The 17,648-nt window shown below is 41.4% G+C and overlaps 1 protein-coding gene across 6 annotated transcripts in view; it reads right to left on the bottom strand.

Moving 5' to 3' along the window:
• Positions 1-17,648, bottom strand: part of hdx (highly divergent homeobox) — a 153,332-nt gene that overhangs the window by 86,782 nt on the left and 48,902 nt on the right. For all 6 annotated transcript variants that reach the window (XM_072271231.1, XM_072271229.1, XM_072271233.1 and 3 more), the window contains one exon: positions 5,002-6,114. In XM_072271231.1, the coding sequence (XP_072127332.1) occupies positions 5,002-6,114 (1,113 nt within the window). The remainder of the gene's footprint in view (positions 1-5,001; positions 6,115-17,648) is intronic.

Below are 17,648 nucleotides of genomic sequence, written 5' to 3' on the forward strand. Positions count from 1 at the left end.
AGAACAAATTACGACTGGAGCTAAGGAGCATTGATTGGGTACAACTGTTGTCAAACAAGTCCACGTCTGACTGATGGGTGTTCAAGACTGGCATGTTCCAGTAAAGAGCAAGGACAAGGATAGTAAAGTAAGAGAACTTTGGATGACTCAAGAAGTCCTAAATTTTGTCAAGAAGATAAAGACAGCATATGCAAGGTTTAGCAGCAAACCAAAATCAGACTGGGCCCACGTCGAATATAAAGATAGCAGGAAAGTGCTGAAGCAGGAAAATAGGAAGGCCAAAAGGGGCTACGAAATGTACTTAGTAAGGTACTTAGTAATGTACTCAGCATGGTTTTGTGCAGGGCAGGTTACGCCTTACAATCTTGATCAAATTTTTCAAGGAGGTGATAAAGGAGCTTGATGAGGGTGAGGCAGTGGACATTATCTACTTGGACTTGAGTAAGGCATTTAATATAATGGTAGGTCAGAACATAGAACAGTACTGCACAGGAACAGGCCATTCAGCCCACAATGTTGTGCCAAACCAATTAAAAAGCAAATCAAAATCATACAAACACTAATCCTCCTACTTACACTATGTCCCTATCCCTCCATCTTCCTTACATGGATCTTCTTTACATCCATTCACCTATCCAAACGCCTCTAATGTACTCCAGGCACCCACCACTCTCTGAGTAAAAAATTTACCCCTCACATCTCCCTTCAGCACTCCAGAGAAAACAACCCAAGTTGAACCTACCACCTCTCATCTTCAATGCATTCACTGTGGTATTAGACATATCAACTCTAGGAAACAGATACTCTCTGTCTACTCTATCTCCGCCTCTCATGATCTTATAAACCTCTATCAGATCTCCCCTCAGCCTCCAGCACTCCAGAGAAAACGACCCAAGTTTATCCAGCCTTTCGTGATAGCACATGCCCTCGAAACCAGGCAGCATCCTAGTAAACCTCGTCTGCACTTTCTCCAAAGCCTCAACATCCTTCTTATAGTGGGGCAACCAGAACTGCACGCAATACTCAAGATGTGGCGTAACCATTTTCATAAAGTTGCAACATCACCTCTGGACTTTTGAACTCAATGTCTCAACAAATAAAAGCAAGGATTCCATAAGCCTTTTTAACCATACTATTGACTTGTGTAGCAGGTACGAACTTGGATCCCAAGATCTCTCTGTTCAATAACACTGTTAAGGATCTTGAACTTAACAGTGTACTCTCTTCTTGCATTTTCCCTACCAAGGTGCAACACTCACAATTATCTGGGTTAAACTCCATCTGCTATTTCTTTGTCCATACGTGCAACTGGTCTACAGTATATTGCGCTGTATTCTTCTACATTATCCACAACTCCAACAATCTTATATAATCTGCAGACTTACTTACCTACCCATCTCCATTTTCATCCAGATCGTTTATATACATCACAAACAGCAGAGGTCCCAGCACAAATCCCTACAGAACTCCACTATTTACAGACCTCCAGCTGGAATAAGTCCCTTCAACTACTACCTTCAGTCATCTATGCGTAAACCAGTTCTGAATCCAAACAGCCAATACGCTGTAGATCCCATGCATCTTAATCTTCTGGAGTACCCCTCCATGAGGGACCTTGTCAAATGCCTCACTATAATCCATGTAGACAATATCCACTGCCCTACCTTCATCAATCTCTCTCGTCACCTTGTCAAAAAACTTAATCAAGTTGATAAGGCACAACCTGCCATGCACAAAGCCATGCTGGCTCTCCCTCATTAGGCCATGTGTTTCCAAATGCTCATACATCCTATCCCTAAGAATTTTCTCCAGCAATTTCTCTACAACTGACACAAGACTTACCAGTCTATAGTTCCCAGGATTTTCCCTTGTCACTTCTTAAGTAGAAGTACAACATCAGCACTCTCCAGAGACCTCGGCTGTAGCTTTAGAGGTCAAGGACCCAGCAATCTCATCTCTTACCTTCTTCAGTAACCTCAGGTAAGTGCTATCAGTTCCTGGGGACTTATCCACTTTCATACTCATTAGGAGGCCCAACACTTCCTCCTCTAACTCTAAATGTCCTAGCCTATTTCAATAGGTTTCAATAGGTACATTTAATGTCACAAAAATGTATACAATATACATCCTGAAATTCTTTTTCTTCGCACTCAGCACTGATCTCGTCCTCCATACCCTTTTCATTGGTAAATACTGAAGCAAAGTACCTCACTCACATTCTCTGCATCCAAGCAAATGTCACCCCCCCCATCCTAGAGTGGCCTACCCTCTTCCTAATTATCTTCTTGCTCTTGATGTATGTATAGAATGCCTTGAGATTCACCTTAATCCTACTTGCCAAAGGACTTTTCATAGACCCTCTGGCTTTCCCAATCCCCTTCTTTAGTTCTTTTCTGGCTTCCTGATACTCCTCATGTGCTTCATTTGATCCTAACTTCCGAAACTCTACATACTTTTCCTTTTTCTTTGTGACTAAATTCATCAACTCTCTGCACATCCAAGATTTTAATCTTTCCATCCCCATCCTTCCTTCTAACAGGTACATACTTTTCCTGCATTCTGTGCAATTGATCGTTAAACACCTTCCACATGCCTGATGTGGACTCGCCAGAGAAAAGGCATTTCCAATTTATGCTTCTTAATCCTGCCTAATGTCCTTGTAATTTGCTCTACTCCAATTTAAAACTCTTCCACTAGACCATACTTATCCTTATCTATAGCTATCCTGAAAGTTAAGGAGTTGTGGTCCCTGTTAGCTAACTGTTCACCCATAGTCACCTGGCCAAGCTCATTACCTAACACCAGCTCCAATAACAGCCCCTCCTCTCGTTGGACTGTCCACATATTGATTTAAGAAACCTTCCTGGATGCACTTAACAAATTTTGCCCCATCTAAGTCCTCTGCAATAAGAAGGTCCCAGTTTATATTCCGGATGTTGAAATCCCCCATGACAACAATCCCATTATTTTTACACATTTCTTCAATCTTGATTCAGAAGATAATGATTCATGCCATCCAAGATGAATTACAAGTTTGGATACACAACTGGCTTGCCTATAGAAGAGAACGAGTAGGAGAGGAAGGTTATTATTATGGCTGGAGCTCTGTGACCAGTAGTATTCTGCAAGGATCGGTGCTGGGACCTCTGTTGTTTGTGATATATTAATGATTAGGATGAAACTATAGATGGGTGGCTTAGCAAGTTTGTGATGACACCAAGATTGGTGGAGTATTGCCCCGTGTACAGGACTATCAAAGAACGCAGTGGGATAACAGATCAGTTACAGATGTGGGCAGAGAAGAGGCAGATGGATTGTATTTATTTATTGAGATAAAGAGTGGAACAGGCCCTTCAAGCCATGCCGCCCAGCAATCCTATCCTAATCACGGGACAACTTACAACTACCAGTCAATATGTCTTTGGACTCTGGGAAGGAAAACACTTGGTAATGGGAAGAAAATACAAATCTTCTTACACACAAACAGCCCCCCACCTGTTTTCCTCAGCGGAAGACAAGCTGTATTGTGTTTAACTACAGACTGCTGCAACATTCACGGACTGAGGGGCTTGACCTGCATTTTTTGTGTGACTCTATTTTACTCCTACCTTATATGTGCTACATGTGCCTTGTGCTGTGTATGACTGTTGGTATTGTGTTTTGCACCTTAGCCCTGAACAGAGTAACGCTGTTTAATTTAGTTGTATTCATGTATAGTTGAATGACAATTAAACTTAAACTTGAACTTACGATTGTAACGAAGTGGTCACGCCTTAAGTGTAGGCTATAGGTAGATGGTGACCACCAAGAGAAGTAAAGGAAGTAAGCAAATAGTGAAGGATTCTTCTGCATAGTTTAAAATAAAGCTTGTTTTTCACGTTGTCTTAAAAGCATGCCTCCGCTGTTCGATATTTTTACCCTGGGAAAAAGTTTCTGTCTATCCTATCTATGCCTCTCAGCACTTTGAAAAGCTTCTGTCAGATCTATGGATCAGCACTCTAGGGAGAACAATCCAAGTTTGTCCAACCTTTCCTTATAACTCATACCCTCTAAGCCAGGTGGCATCCTGACAAACTTGTTGGCCAGAAAGAGCTACAAATCAGTGAATTTGAGTGAATCAAGGACAGTGGAAGTAGACAAACTAATTGTCTTTGTCTTCCCACAAGGTCGAAGGAATAGAGGCTGCCAATTTGTGAAGCTACTCTATTATCATTTTGTGAACTGCTTTTGCTCAGCTGAATCAGTGCTTTGAAGTAGACGCAATGATGCTCCTGGTAACGGGCGGGACAACAGATCATTTCCAAATAAGAAGTTATTTGTGAGGAGTTCTTTGTTATGATATAGTATGCAGGTTTGTGAATGGTGGGGTCCGTGTCTGCCCTGAATGATTCAAGCTGGTTACTGGTTTGGTAACTGTTTTAGAACAAAGAGTCATAATTTATCAGTTGTCACTTGTGGAAGAGAGCAATAAATGGATGCCGGCTTGCACCAGGGCCAATAAGGTGACACAGGTCTGCCAGATGACCTCGAGTCAATGAGGTTGAACAACAATCAGCATCTGTGAATTAACAAAACTGTTGACATTTCATCAATACTCTGCATTAGGATTGTAAGTGCAGAGGCAAGATGGCCAGTATAAAGAGAAGGAGAATGGTGAGAAGGAATCTGAGGTATTTGGTGAACCTGAAAGACTGATAGTTCATTTCCTCCCACAGATACTGTTGGACCTGCTGAATTCTTCCAGTAGATTGTTTATTGCTCTAGATTCCAGCATCTACAGTCACTCATGTCTCTATTTTGTCTTGAAGCCTCATTCAGTAGAATTAGCTTCAATCAGCTCTATTAGTTCCCATAATACCTTGAACATTTTAATTTAATTAGTCTTTATTTAAATTAGTCAGTGCAACCTTCATTTGCGCAAAGTCGGGTATCCAGAACTTGTCTTAACTTAGACAGTTACACAACTTCCAAACAGATCCAAAGAACAAGACAAGTAATTACCTGATAGTTGCCTTGACTGGAAGCTGGTCTTTGGTATCCAGTTGATGGAAAGTGGGGGTTCAGTGAGTCCTCTGATGAATTTATATTACTGTTCAAGGTCACTGTTGACCCAGGTGCTCTGAAATCTCCACTGGAATAGAATACACTTCCAGAAATGTCCTTATTACTGGTCTGTATTGAGCCAGAGCTTATGTGCCTCGCTGGCGTTACGACTGATGTATTTGTGCACTCCATTTCTTTTGATGTATTTGGTTCAGAAACTCTTGGATGATGCTTCAGCTCTGAACTCATTGATGCAAGCTCCTCCTCCCTTGCATACTCATCAACATCTCCAGTTTCCATGGCAATGGAAAAGCACCCACTTTCCATATGACAGGAGTTCCAAAATGCATGATCTCTGTTTCTGGGGGACTGCTTACTGCCTGCTAGTGAATATACATCACGAATTTGGAGAGAGCTGACAGCTGGGTCCCCTGAATTCCTTGTAATCTTTGAATCAGATATACAGCTAGACATACTTCTTGAGAAAGGAGGGTCCGAACTGAGCTTCCGTGGACACTCTGCAATGGTTGAATTAAACTGTTTTGGCCATCCACCAACTGACTTAGCTGTTGCTGTCTGCCTACTTACTTCTGTTTGAACATAAACAGGACTGTAATTTTTTGCACTGGTTGTATTTATTGTGTTGGTGGGACTGTGAAGATTTAACGGTCTCGATCCAGGAATAATTTTCTCACAGAAAGTAATTGCAGGGTTTTTAGAGACAGGTTGCCTTTGACCAGAAACATGTTGTAATTCTATTTCTGAAATGGTTCGCCCAGTTGGCCTGGGTGCAAGATTAGAAACTTCACACCGGTGGGCATCCTTCTGGTGAGATAACCCTTGTCTACTTGTAGAATAAGTGGAATTAAGCACACCAGTTACCATTACATTTCTGCATGGCGATGTTAAAATAGTTTGCTGGCACTGGGATGGATAGACAAAGTTTGTGTTTTTGACAGGTGCATCAGATTTTCCCACTGTACCATTTCCTGCTGACCCCTGCGTTGACGGTGTATCATCCAAGCTGTATTTCGTAGAATTCAATTTTCGTCTTTTATTCCCAATCCAAGTCTGCAAAACAGGTGTAATTGGGCATTTAAAAAAATATATTTAACAATTAATCATTTCGAACATATTTAAGTGAAAAATGTAAACTCAATGAGACTTGCTGGAAATAGCCTGGGGATAAAAGTAACAAAATCAACAAGTGATATTATTGATTTTGGTAACTTTACTTAAAAAAAACAACTTCAACACACTTTTTATAAAACCACTTTTACTTGTAGGATTACATCCTCATTTTAGTTAAATACTTAATGTATTTGATATCAGAGACAGAAGCTCACAAAGATAAAATTCTAGTAATTTCCAAGCACATTTGCAATGAGAATGGTTGTCCTAATTTTTAGTTTTCATCAGAATAAAAGGAATATGAGAGATGCAATGATTAAGTTAGCCAAAGGAGCCAGATATGACACTATAAGACAACTTTAAGATACAGTGGTCAATGTACCTCAGGTCACTAGTGCTTTGAAATTTATGCGCCATTTGGAACCTATTTTTAACCTTCATTAAAAAATCACATCTTCAAATAAGCATGGAAACAAAACCATGGGCCGGGGTTGGGCTGGATTGGAAAAAGGAGTTTGACTATAAAGCAAAATAAAAAAACGACTCCAGTTTGACACACTGACACACACACACACACACACACACACACACACACACACACACACACACACACACACACACACACGTTTAAGTCCTAGCTTAAAATGCCCAGAAGTGATTATGCCATAATAGCAAAGGCAAAAATTAAGTAAGCTTCAAATTAATTCAACAATTTAAACAAATCCTTTAACTTTCTGTCCTCCAGATCCCCATCTTCCAAGCTAGCACTTTTACTGAAAATGCACTTTTAACCACAGCCTAGTTTCTTCAAATGTCAATAACACTTGCTGTTGTAAAGCTTGCAAATTGTAAAGGATAACCTAATATATACTTGTCTAATATTAGGGGGCCACTGAAATTACAATGCTGAGATGATGGGCATTTTATGATATTCTGGTACTTTGCAAGAGCACATGCAATGGCAAAAGATTTGATATTTGATAAACATTAGTTCTAATCTCCTACCACTTTCATCCTTTGTGGTACTTATTACCTTATGAAGATAAAATTGAAGGAGGTCATAATACAAAGTAAATTTATTATCAATGGACAGAGATGTTATCATATATAATAGATTCTTGTGGGCATACACAGCAAATCCAAGACAAACCAATGTAAAGAAATGCAAGACAACAAACTGTGCAAATACAAAAGAGGAAAAAATAAACAAATAAGCAATAAATATCGAGAACATGACATAAGAGTCCTTGAAAGTGAGTCCATAGATTGTGGGAACAGTTCCGTGATGGGACGAGTGAAGTTGAATTAAGTTATCCCCTCTGGTTCAAGAGCCCGATGGTTGAGGGGTAGTAACTGTTCCTGATTCTAGTGGTGTGAGCCTTGAGGCTCTTATACCTTCTTCCTGATGGCAGCAGTGAGAAGAGAGCTTAACCTGGGTGGTGGGGATCCCTGATGATAAAGCAAATAAAAAAGGCATAAGGAGAGAAAAGATGAAATATGAAGGTAAGCTGGCCAATAACATAAAAGAAGATATCAAATATATGAAGAGTAAAAGAGCGGAAACAAGTGAATATTGGACAAGTGGATACTGGAAAATTACACTGGAGAGGTAGCAATAGGGGAGGGTGGCAAAGAAATGGCTGAGGAACTTAAGTATTTTGTGTCATTCTTCACTATGGAAGCTACTAGCAGTATGCCAGAAATTAGACAGTTTCAGAGGGCTGAAGGGAGAGTTGCTGCTATTACTAAGGAGAAGGTGATTGGGAAGATGAAAAGTCTGAAGGTACATAAATCAGATGGACGAAACCGCCGGGTTCTGAAAGAGGAAGCTGAAGAAATTGTGGAGGCATTAATAACAATCTTTCAAGAATCACTACATTCTGGAATGATTCCGGTGGACTGGAAAATTACAAATGCAATCCATTCTAAGAAGGGAGGAAAGCAGAAGGAGGGAAATCATAGGTTAGTTAACCTGACTTCAGTGGTTGAGAAGATGTTGCAGTCCATTATTAAGAACGAGGTTTCGGGGTACTTGGAGGCACAAGATAAATAGGCCAAAATCTGCATGTTTTCTAAGGGGAAAATCTTGTCTAACAAATCTGTTGTAATTCTTTGAGGAAACAGCAGGCAAGGTAAACAAAGAAGAGTTGGTAGATGTTGTTTACTTGGACTTTCAGAAGGCCTTTGACACAGGGCTGCTTACAAGATAAAAGCCCATGGTATTACAGGAAAAATGCTAGCAAGTGGGTGAGTCTAGAATCAGAGGGCTGAGCCTCAAAACTAGAGAGACATCCATTTAGAACAGAGATAAGGAAGAATTTCTTTAGCCAGAGGGTAGTGAAAGGTCACTGAAAGAAAGAAGGGGGTTCAGAGGGATAATAAATCAGCCATGATGGACTGGCAGTGCAGAATCAATAGGCTGAATGGCCTAATTCTGCTCTTATGTCTTATAGTCTAATGATGTATGCTGTTTTCCTGTAGTGCTGTGTGTAGATGTATTCAATGGTAGGGAGGGCTTTACCTGTAACGGACTAGGCTGTATCCATTACTATTTGTAGGATTTTCCATTCAAAGGCATTGATGTTTCCAGTCCATGATGCAACCAGTCAATATACTCTCCACCATACATCTATAGCAGTTTGTCAAAGTTATAGACAACATGCTGAATCTTCACGAATATCTAAGGAAGTAGAGGTGCTGTCGCACTTTCTTTGTAATTGCACTTATGTGCTGGGCCCAGAATTGATCTTCCTAAGTGAAAACACCGAGGTATTTGAAGTTGCTGACATTTTCCACTTCCAATTCCCCAATGAAGGCCAGGCTAATGGACAGTTTCCTCCTAATGAAGACAATAATCAGTTCCTTTGTCTTGCTGACATTGAGTGAGGGGTTGTTGTGTCACCACTCAGCAATTCCTCACTTCCCTCCAACACAACAATCTCATCCTTAGGCCCTCTATTTTGTTCTCCAGTGACTGTGCATTTGCTACCAAGATGCTGGGTAGAGGAACTTTCATTGCTTGGCATTTCATCCTGGCTTGGATTCCCCCACCCACTTCCAGCTATGACGATGCAACTTCATCCGTTTAAAGCTGCCACACATGCATGCTTGAGAGTTAAGTCCGCCAGAAGATCGTGAAGATCGGAAGATCGTGAAATCACTAGTTCATTAAGATGGTTCAAAAGTATGTTGCTTAAGAGGAAATTACAGGTTGTAGATTGCTGTGAGTGAGATTCAGAAGAGGTATACTTAGAAGTTTTGAGACAGCCATCAATATGTTGCCATGGGTCACCAGTGCCAACTTGGCCCATCACACAAATCAATGTGATCACATTAATATGACAGGAAAAGAAGTAGATTGACCCTGTTAAATTGCACTTTACAATTCTAATTTATTCAAATATTAACTATGTACAGTTTTAATAATGAATTTTTAAATCAATTTGTCAGAATGATTTGTAACTGTAATCCTGCATAATTTTAAACTAACAATGGAAAGTATGTGCCTTACTGACAACTCACTTGGCATTAACAACCCGAAATCAGATCTGTGATGCTTTAAAGTAATCAACTAGAACCATAAAGTAATGCAGTATGGCCCAGCACATCCATGCTGATCATCAAATGCCCATTCCTACCAATCACATTTTTCAGCACCAAAGTCTTCTACATCTTGGTGATTCAAGTGGTTAGCTAAATTATTTTTATATGTTATGAGAGTCTCTAACATCCTCTCCAGTATTAGGTTCTGCATTCACCTTCTGGGTGGTAAAATTCATCTTTAGGCCCCCTCTAAACTTCCTACCTCTTCCCAAATCTATGCCCTCTGGTTTTAGTACAAAATGTTTTTCATACTAGAGAGTACCTATCTCCTTATCCATGCACTATTCTTGTGGCAACTTTTAGATAATCTGTGAATTTCCTAATAACAAAATTAATGTCAGGATGACAGGTAATAAAGAACTTAAAAAGTTGCTTTCCTTTTAAACAATGCTACCAACTTATACCACAAATGTCAACAATCACATTAATCAAGAGGAAAATATGAATGATGTTGGAAATCTGAAACAAAACCAGTATTAACATTTGATGTAAACAACAGTTCATTGACTTCCAACACTGACATCATTCATCCATTCAGATGTGTGATCTGCTGATTTCTTTCATCATCTTTTGTTCAGCACTTACTGCACATTGGACATCAAATTTTAAATTGCACAATAACGCTAGAATCATTTAATCTCAAATCATACACTTTATTAATAAAGGATGCACTCGTCAGTTCTCTGCCTCCTTTCCTGAATCACCTAACTATGGGGGAAAAAAACATCAAATTTCCCTCTGTGCTCAAAGAGTAGATGCAACACTTTGAAATGAAAAAAATATAGAGTACTGGGTACATAGAGATAATCGGAAGAGCTATACTAGGCCACTGTTTGCTTATTCACACACCATCACAGTATAAACTTTAAATATCTTGGATAGATAGAAATCATTTCTGCCAGTGGGCAAATTAGTTATTTGTGCATACAGATTTACGATAATTATCCATGGAACCAGAGTGGAGGAGAGGGGACGTTGCTTGAAATTAAGTGAACATATGATAGGGAGATGGAAGGAGACTCAACAGTTACCTCAAAAATAAACTGGATGCATGCTAGATAAAACTATTTTCAAGTACAACTTTGAAAGTGTGGTGAATTTGATTGATTAGCAATGTTAATCAGGAAAAGATGAGCAAGTAATAGTTTTCTTTGAGACAAAATGATTTGCAGTTAATGTCAAATTTTCTCTATCTCCAGTCTTTTTTATATGATTTGCAGTTAATGTCAAATTTTCTCTATCTCCAGTCTTTTTTATAGAATTTTTCAATTTACTTGATTCAATATGCCTATTGGTCATTGCTTTCCCAATCAATAGCTTTGAATATTCTAGCCTGTGACCTCACTTTTCAGTTCATGTGTTAAAATGAAATGCCAACCTGCAGCCGGTTTTGTATCAGAAATGTATACACATCGGTCAAAAGGCCATCTGTTGATTTCTTAAAATGGTAACATTTGTTTTAGCTTAAATTTGCAGTCTGGAATTCAATACTCACTTTACAGACTTATTAACCTGCCCTTCTACAAATGCATATATTCTTAAATTTCACTCTTTTTTTTAGTTACTGTCATTAGGCACAGTTGTAAAACTTATTTAATGGTTTTATAAGATGAATGAACTGAGAAAAACCTTGCAACCTGACATAGTTAAGCTAAAGTCAGATATATCAGTTTTACAGTGGGGCAAAGGGAATTACAGAGGCATGAAAGAGGAGTTGGCCAGAATTGACTGAAAAAGAACACTGGCAGGGATGATGACAGAGCAGCAATGGTTGAAATTTCCAGAAGTAATTTAGAAGGCACAGAATGTATACATTCTAAAGAGGAAGAAATACTCGAAAGGCAAGATGACACAACTGTGGCTAACAAGAGAAGTCAAAGATAGCATAAAAGCAAAATATAGTGAGAAGTTAGAGGATTGGGAAGCTTTCAAAAACCAACAGAAAGCAATTTTAAAAAGTCACTAAGGAGGTAAAGACGGAATACGAAATATCCAGAAATCTGAAACCCTCCTTCCAATACCATTCCTTCCCAGCCATTTGACTGGCCTTTGGAATGCAGTCTCTAAACTCCAACTTTAGGTTGCAACTTCGCTTTCTATTTTATCGGCAAGGTCAGGCGTGTTGAAATTAGGTGAAGAGAGCTCTTCATTTTGTTTTATTAAGCTGCAGCCAATTTTTGAAGTTCGAATCTGTGAAACTTACAAACAGGTACCTAATTGAGGCAGTGTTGTGCTCAGAAAAGCTCTAACTTCTCTGATGGCTTGGCAGCTAGTGTTCTTTGATGATCACTGATTCTTAAATATGGTAGATCTTTTGGACTGCAATCCTATAAAACATACTATAGTCTTAGCCAATTTTTTTTACATCAGAATGGGGAAGAACTGTGATCCAAGTGATGTCAACCATGGAACGATTGTTGGTGCCAAACGGGGTGGTTTGTGTATCCCAGAAACTGCTGATCTCCTGGGATTTTCATGCACAACAAACACTAGAGTTTGCAGCAAATGGTATTAAAAAAAAAACAAAAACGATCCCATGAGTGGCAGTTCTGTGGGCTAAAACATCTTGGTTAAAGAGAGAAATCAGAGGAGAATGGTTAGACTGGTTCAAGCTGACAGGAAGGCAAAAGTAACCGAAATTAACCACCTTTTACAACAGTTGTGTGATGAAGGGCATTTCTGAATGCACAACATGTTGAACCTCGAAGTGAATGGGCTACATCAGCAGAAGACCACAAACATACACTGAGTAGTCATTTTATCAGGTAGAGGAGGTACAAAATAAAGTGGCCACTCTGTGTATCTGTATAAGCCCTTTGGATTCGCATTCAGAGCAATGTCATGCATTCTTTTAGCCCTCCTGATTTACTTAATTGTTTTTTAACATTTCTTATACTTTTGAAGTACCTCATGCCTATATCTGCTATGCACCTCCTTCTTCTTCTTAACTAGGGCATCAGTATCTTTCAAAAACCAAGGTTCCCTAAACTTGTTTAGAGTTTTGTTTTTGTCAGAATAAAAAGTAAGGCTATTTCCTGGCAAAGGTGTGCTTGGTAAGTGGGAGGTCCTCAAATGAAATTTTGAGAGTACAATTCTGTCCTAATCAACATTGGTACCAGAAAAAGTCTGGCACCATCAAAGTTCACCTTTCTCTAATTTAGAACCTCAACCCAAGGACCAGACCTATCCTTCTCCATAACTGTTCTGAAATGGAATTATGATCACCAAATCCACACACTTCTGTCACTTGCCATGTCCCGTTCCTTAATAGAAAATCCAGAATTGCACGCTTTAGTTGGGACCTCAATACATTGATTAAGCTCTGGACCATCTGGACAGTAAAGATGCATACATCAGGATGCTCTTCACTGTTTACGGCTCAGCTTTCAATACTATCATCCCTTTAAAACTAATCAATGAGCTTCAAGACCTAGGCCTCACTACCACCTTGAGCAACTAAATCCTCAATTTCCTCACTTGTAGACCCCAGTCATTTCGGATTGGCAACAGCATCTCCTCTACAGTCACCACCAACACTGTTGCACCACAAAGCTGTGTCTTTAGCCCCCTGTTCTACTCGCTTTATACCTATGACTGTGAGCCAAGCACAGCTCCTATGCCATATTTACATTTGCTAATGACACCATTGTTGTGCACCAAAATAAATGTGGTGACAAATCAACAAATAGGAGGGAGAATGAGAATCTGGCTTAATGGTGCCACAACAAAAGCCTCTTACTCAATATCAGCAAAACTGAAGAACTGATTATTGACTATAGGTGGAGGAAACCAGCAGTCTACGAGGCAGTCATCATCAGGGGATCAGAGATGGACAGGGTCAGCAACTTTAAATTCTTCAGTATTATCATTTCGGAAGATCTGTCCTGGATCTAGTATGCAACTCACGTTACAGAGAAAGCCCGACAGCGATCTACTTCCTTGGAGGTCTGTGCAAATTCACATGTCATCTAAAACTTAAATAAACCTCTGTAGATGCACAGTGGAGTCTACACTGACTGGTTGCATCATGGCTTGGTATGGAATCATCAATGCCCTTGAATGGGAAAAACTATAAAAAGTAGTGGATACAGCCCAGTCCATCACAGGTAAAGCTCTCCCCACCATTGAGCACATTTACAAGCAGCGCTGTTGCAGAAAAGCAGCATCAATCATCAAGCACCCCCAAGTTCTAGGCCATGTTCTCTTCTTGCTGCTGCCATCTAAAAGGAAGTACAGGAGCCTCAAGTCCCTCATCACCAGGTTCAGAACAGTTATTACCCCTTAACCATCAGACTCTAGAATCAGCAAAGACATGTTCAATCACCGCAACAATGAACCGATTCCAAAACCTACGGCCTCACTTTTAAGGACTCTACAACTTGTGTTCTCAGTATTTACTGCTTTTTTATTTTTCTTCCCTTTTCATTTTGTATTTGCAGTTTGTTGTCTTGTGCACACGTGTGCGGTTTCTCATTAATTCTATTGTGTTTCTTTCTAATTACTGTGAATGCCCGTAAGAAAAATAATCTCAGGGTAGCATATGGTAACATACATGTTCTTTGATAATAAACTTTGAACTAAACTTTCTTGAACAGATCTGACAAGCTCTATCCCATTCAGCCCTTTTACAGTATGGAAGCCCCAGTCAATACGTGGAAAGTTAAAAATCACCTATCATCTGTCTGTATGTTTCTTGCAACTGTCTGCAATGTCTCTAAAAATTTGCTCTTCTAGATCTCGTTGACTATTAGGTGGTCTATAATAATCCCATAAACATTGTCATCACTTTCTTAGTTCCACCCATATAGCCTCAGTAGAAGAGCTCTCCAGTCTGCCCTGTATGAGCACTGTCAACACATTTTCCCTAACTGGTAATGCCACCCCTCCCCCTTTAATCCACCCTGCTCTATGATTTCTAAAACAACAGAACCCCAGAACACTGAGCTGTCAGTCCTACCCCTCCTGCAACCAAGTCTCACTAATGGCTACCATGTCATAATTCAACATGCTATCCATGCTCTAAGCTTATCTGTCTTCCTTACAATACTCCTTTCATTGAAATAGACAAATTCAGAATGTTATTCCTGCTAGGCTCAACCTTTTGATTCCTATCTTTGTATGTGGGCTTAACAATATCTATTCCCACCACCGCTCCACCTATCTACCCTGGCAGTCTGGTTCCCACCCCCTTGCAAGTCTAGTTTAAACCTCCCGGTGCAGCACTAGCAAACCTTCCCATCTGCATAGATCTCATCTTCTTTGGAAAGCAGTCCATGATCAAAAAATGTAAAGATCTCCCTCCTGCACCATCGCCTTAGCCACGTATTAAACTGCATTATCTTCCTATTTCTGGCATCATTGGTGGCACAGGTAGCAATCCTAGAGGTCCTGCTCTTTAACTTAGCACCCAGCTCCCTGAATTCACTTTGTAGTACTTCATCATCCTTCTTACCTACATTATTGGTACCAAGGTGGACCATGATCTTTGGCTGCTCACCCTCCCACTAAGAATACTATGGATTCGATCCGAGATGTTCTTGACCATGGCACCTGGGAGGCAATATACCAAATGGGAATCTTGTTCTGTCCACAGAACCTCCTGTCTGCTCCCTTAACCACTGAATCCCCTATCACTACAGTTCACCTCTCCTCTCCTCCCCCTTCTCTTCGGAGCCAGAGCCAGACTCAATACCAGAGACCCGACAACTATGGCTCTCATTTGGTAGTCATCTGCTCATCAATATCCAAAGTGGTATATCTGCTATTGAGAGTAACAGCCACAGAGGTACACTGTACTGGCTGTCAATCCCCTTTCCCCCAGTTAACTGTGTCCTCTACCTTGGGTGTAACTACCTCCCTGAACATGAGGAAATCTGCAGATGCTGGAAATTCAAGCAGCACACACAAAATGCTGGTGGAACACAGCAGGCCAGGCAGCATCTCTAGGAAGAGGTACAGTCGACGTTTCCGGCCGAAAAAACCTTCGTCAGGACTAACTGAAAGAAGAGATAGTAAGAGATTTGAAAGTGGGAGGGGGAAGGGGAGACCCGAAATGATAGGAGAAGACAGGGGGGGGGGTGGGCGGGAGATGGAGCTAAGAGCTGGAAGTTGATTGGCAAAACCGATACAAGGCTGGAGAAGGGAGAGGATCATGGGACGGGAAGCCTAGGGAGAAAGAAAGGGGGCTGGGAGCAGAGGAAGCCGAGGGAGAAAGAAAGGGGGCTGGGAGAGAGGAACAGAGGGAGAAAAAAAAAAGAGAAATGGGGGGGGGGGGGGGATAAATAAATAAATAAATAAGGGATGGGGTGAGAACGGGAGGAGGGGCATTAACAGAAGTTAGAGAAGTCAATGTTCATGCAATCAGGTTGGAGGCTACCCAGACGGAATATAAGGTGTTGTTCCTCCAACCTGAGTGTGGCTTCATCTTGACAGTAGAGGAGGCTGTGGATGGACATGTCAGAATGGGAATGGGACGTGGAATTAAAATGCATGGCCACTGGGAGATCCTGCTTTCTCTGGCGGACAGAATGTAGGTGTTCAGTGAAATGGTCTCCCAGTCTGCGTCGGGTCTCGCCAATATATAGAAGGCCACATAGGGAGCACCGGACGCAGTATATCACCCCAGCCGACTCACAGGTGAAGTGTCGCCTCACCTGGAAGGACTGTCTGGGGTCCTGAATGGTGGTGAGGGAGGAAGTGTAAGGGCATGTGCAGCACTTGTTCCACTTACAAGGATAGGTGCCAGGAGGCAGATCGGAGGGAAGGGATGGGGGGACGAATGGACACTGGAGTCGCGTAGGGAGCGATCCCTGTGGAAAGCAGAAGGGGGGGGAAGGGAAAGATGTGCTTCGTGGTGGAATCCCGTTGGAGGTGGCGGAAGTTATGGAGAATTATATGTTGGACCCGGAGGCTGGTGGGATGGTAGGTGAGGACAAGGGGACCCTATCCCTAGTGCGGTGGAGGGAGGATGAGAGCAGATGTGCGTGAAATGGGAGAGATGCGTTTGAGAGCAGAGTTGATGGTGGAGGAAGGGAAGCCTCTTTCTTTAAAAAAGGAAGACATCTCCTTCGTCCTGGAATGAAAAGCCTCATCCTGAGAGCAGATGCGGCGGAGACGGAGGAATTGCGAGAAGGGAATGGCATTTTTGCAAGAGACAGGGTGGGAAGAGAAATAGTCCAGGTAGCTGTGAGAGTCCGTAGGCTTATAGTAGACATCAGTAGATAAGCTGTCTCCAGAGACAGAGAAAGAAAGATCAAGAAAGGGGAGGGAGGTGTCGGAAATGGACCAGGTAAATTTGAGGGCAGGGTGAAAGTTGGAGGCAAAGTTAATGAAGTCAACGAGCTCAGCATGCATGCAGGAAGCAGCATCAATGCAGTCGTCGATGTAGCGAAGGAAAAGTAGGGGACGGATACCAGTATAGGCTTGGAACATGGATTGTTCCACAAAGCCAACAAAAAGGCAGGCATAGCTGGGACCCATACGGGTGCCCATGGCTACACCTTTAGTTTGGAGGAAGTGGGAGGAGCCAAAGGAGGAATTATTAAGGGTAAGGACTACTCTGCTCTCAAACTCATCTCTCCCATTTCACGCACATCTGCTCTCACCCCATCCTCCCGCCATTCCACTAGGGATACGGTTCCCCTTGTCCTCACCTACCACCCCACCACAATTCTCCATAATTTCCGCCACCTCCAACAGGATCCCACCACCAAGCACATATTTCTCTACCCCCCTCTCTCTGCTTTCTGCAGGGATCACTCCCTACGTAACTCCCTTGTCCATTCGTCCCCCCCGTCCCTTCCCAACGATCTCCCTCCCGGCACTTATCCTTGTAAGCAGAATAAGTGCTACACATGCCCTTACACTACCTC

The sequence above is a fragment of the Mobula birostris genome, chromosome 10, assembly GCF_030028105.1.
Source record: "Mobula birostris isolate sMobBir1 chromosome 10, sMobBir1.hap1, whole genome shotgun sequence".
Lineage (NCBI taxonomy): Eukaryota > Metazoa > Chordata > Chondrichthyes > Myliobatiformes > Myliobatidae > Mobula > Mobula birostris.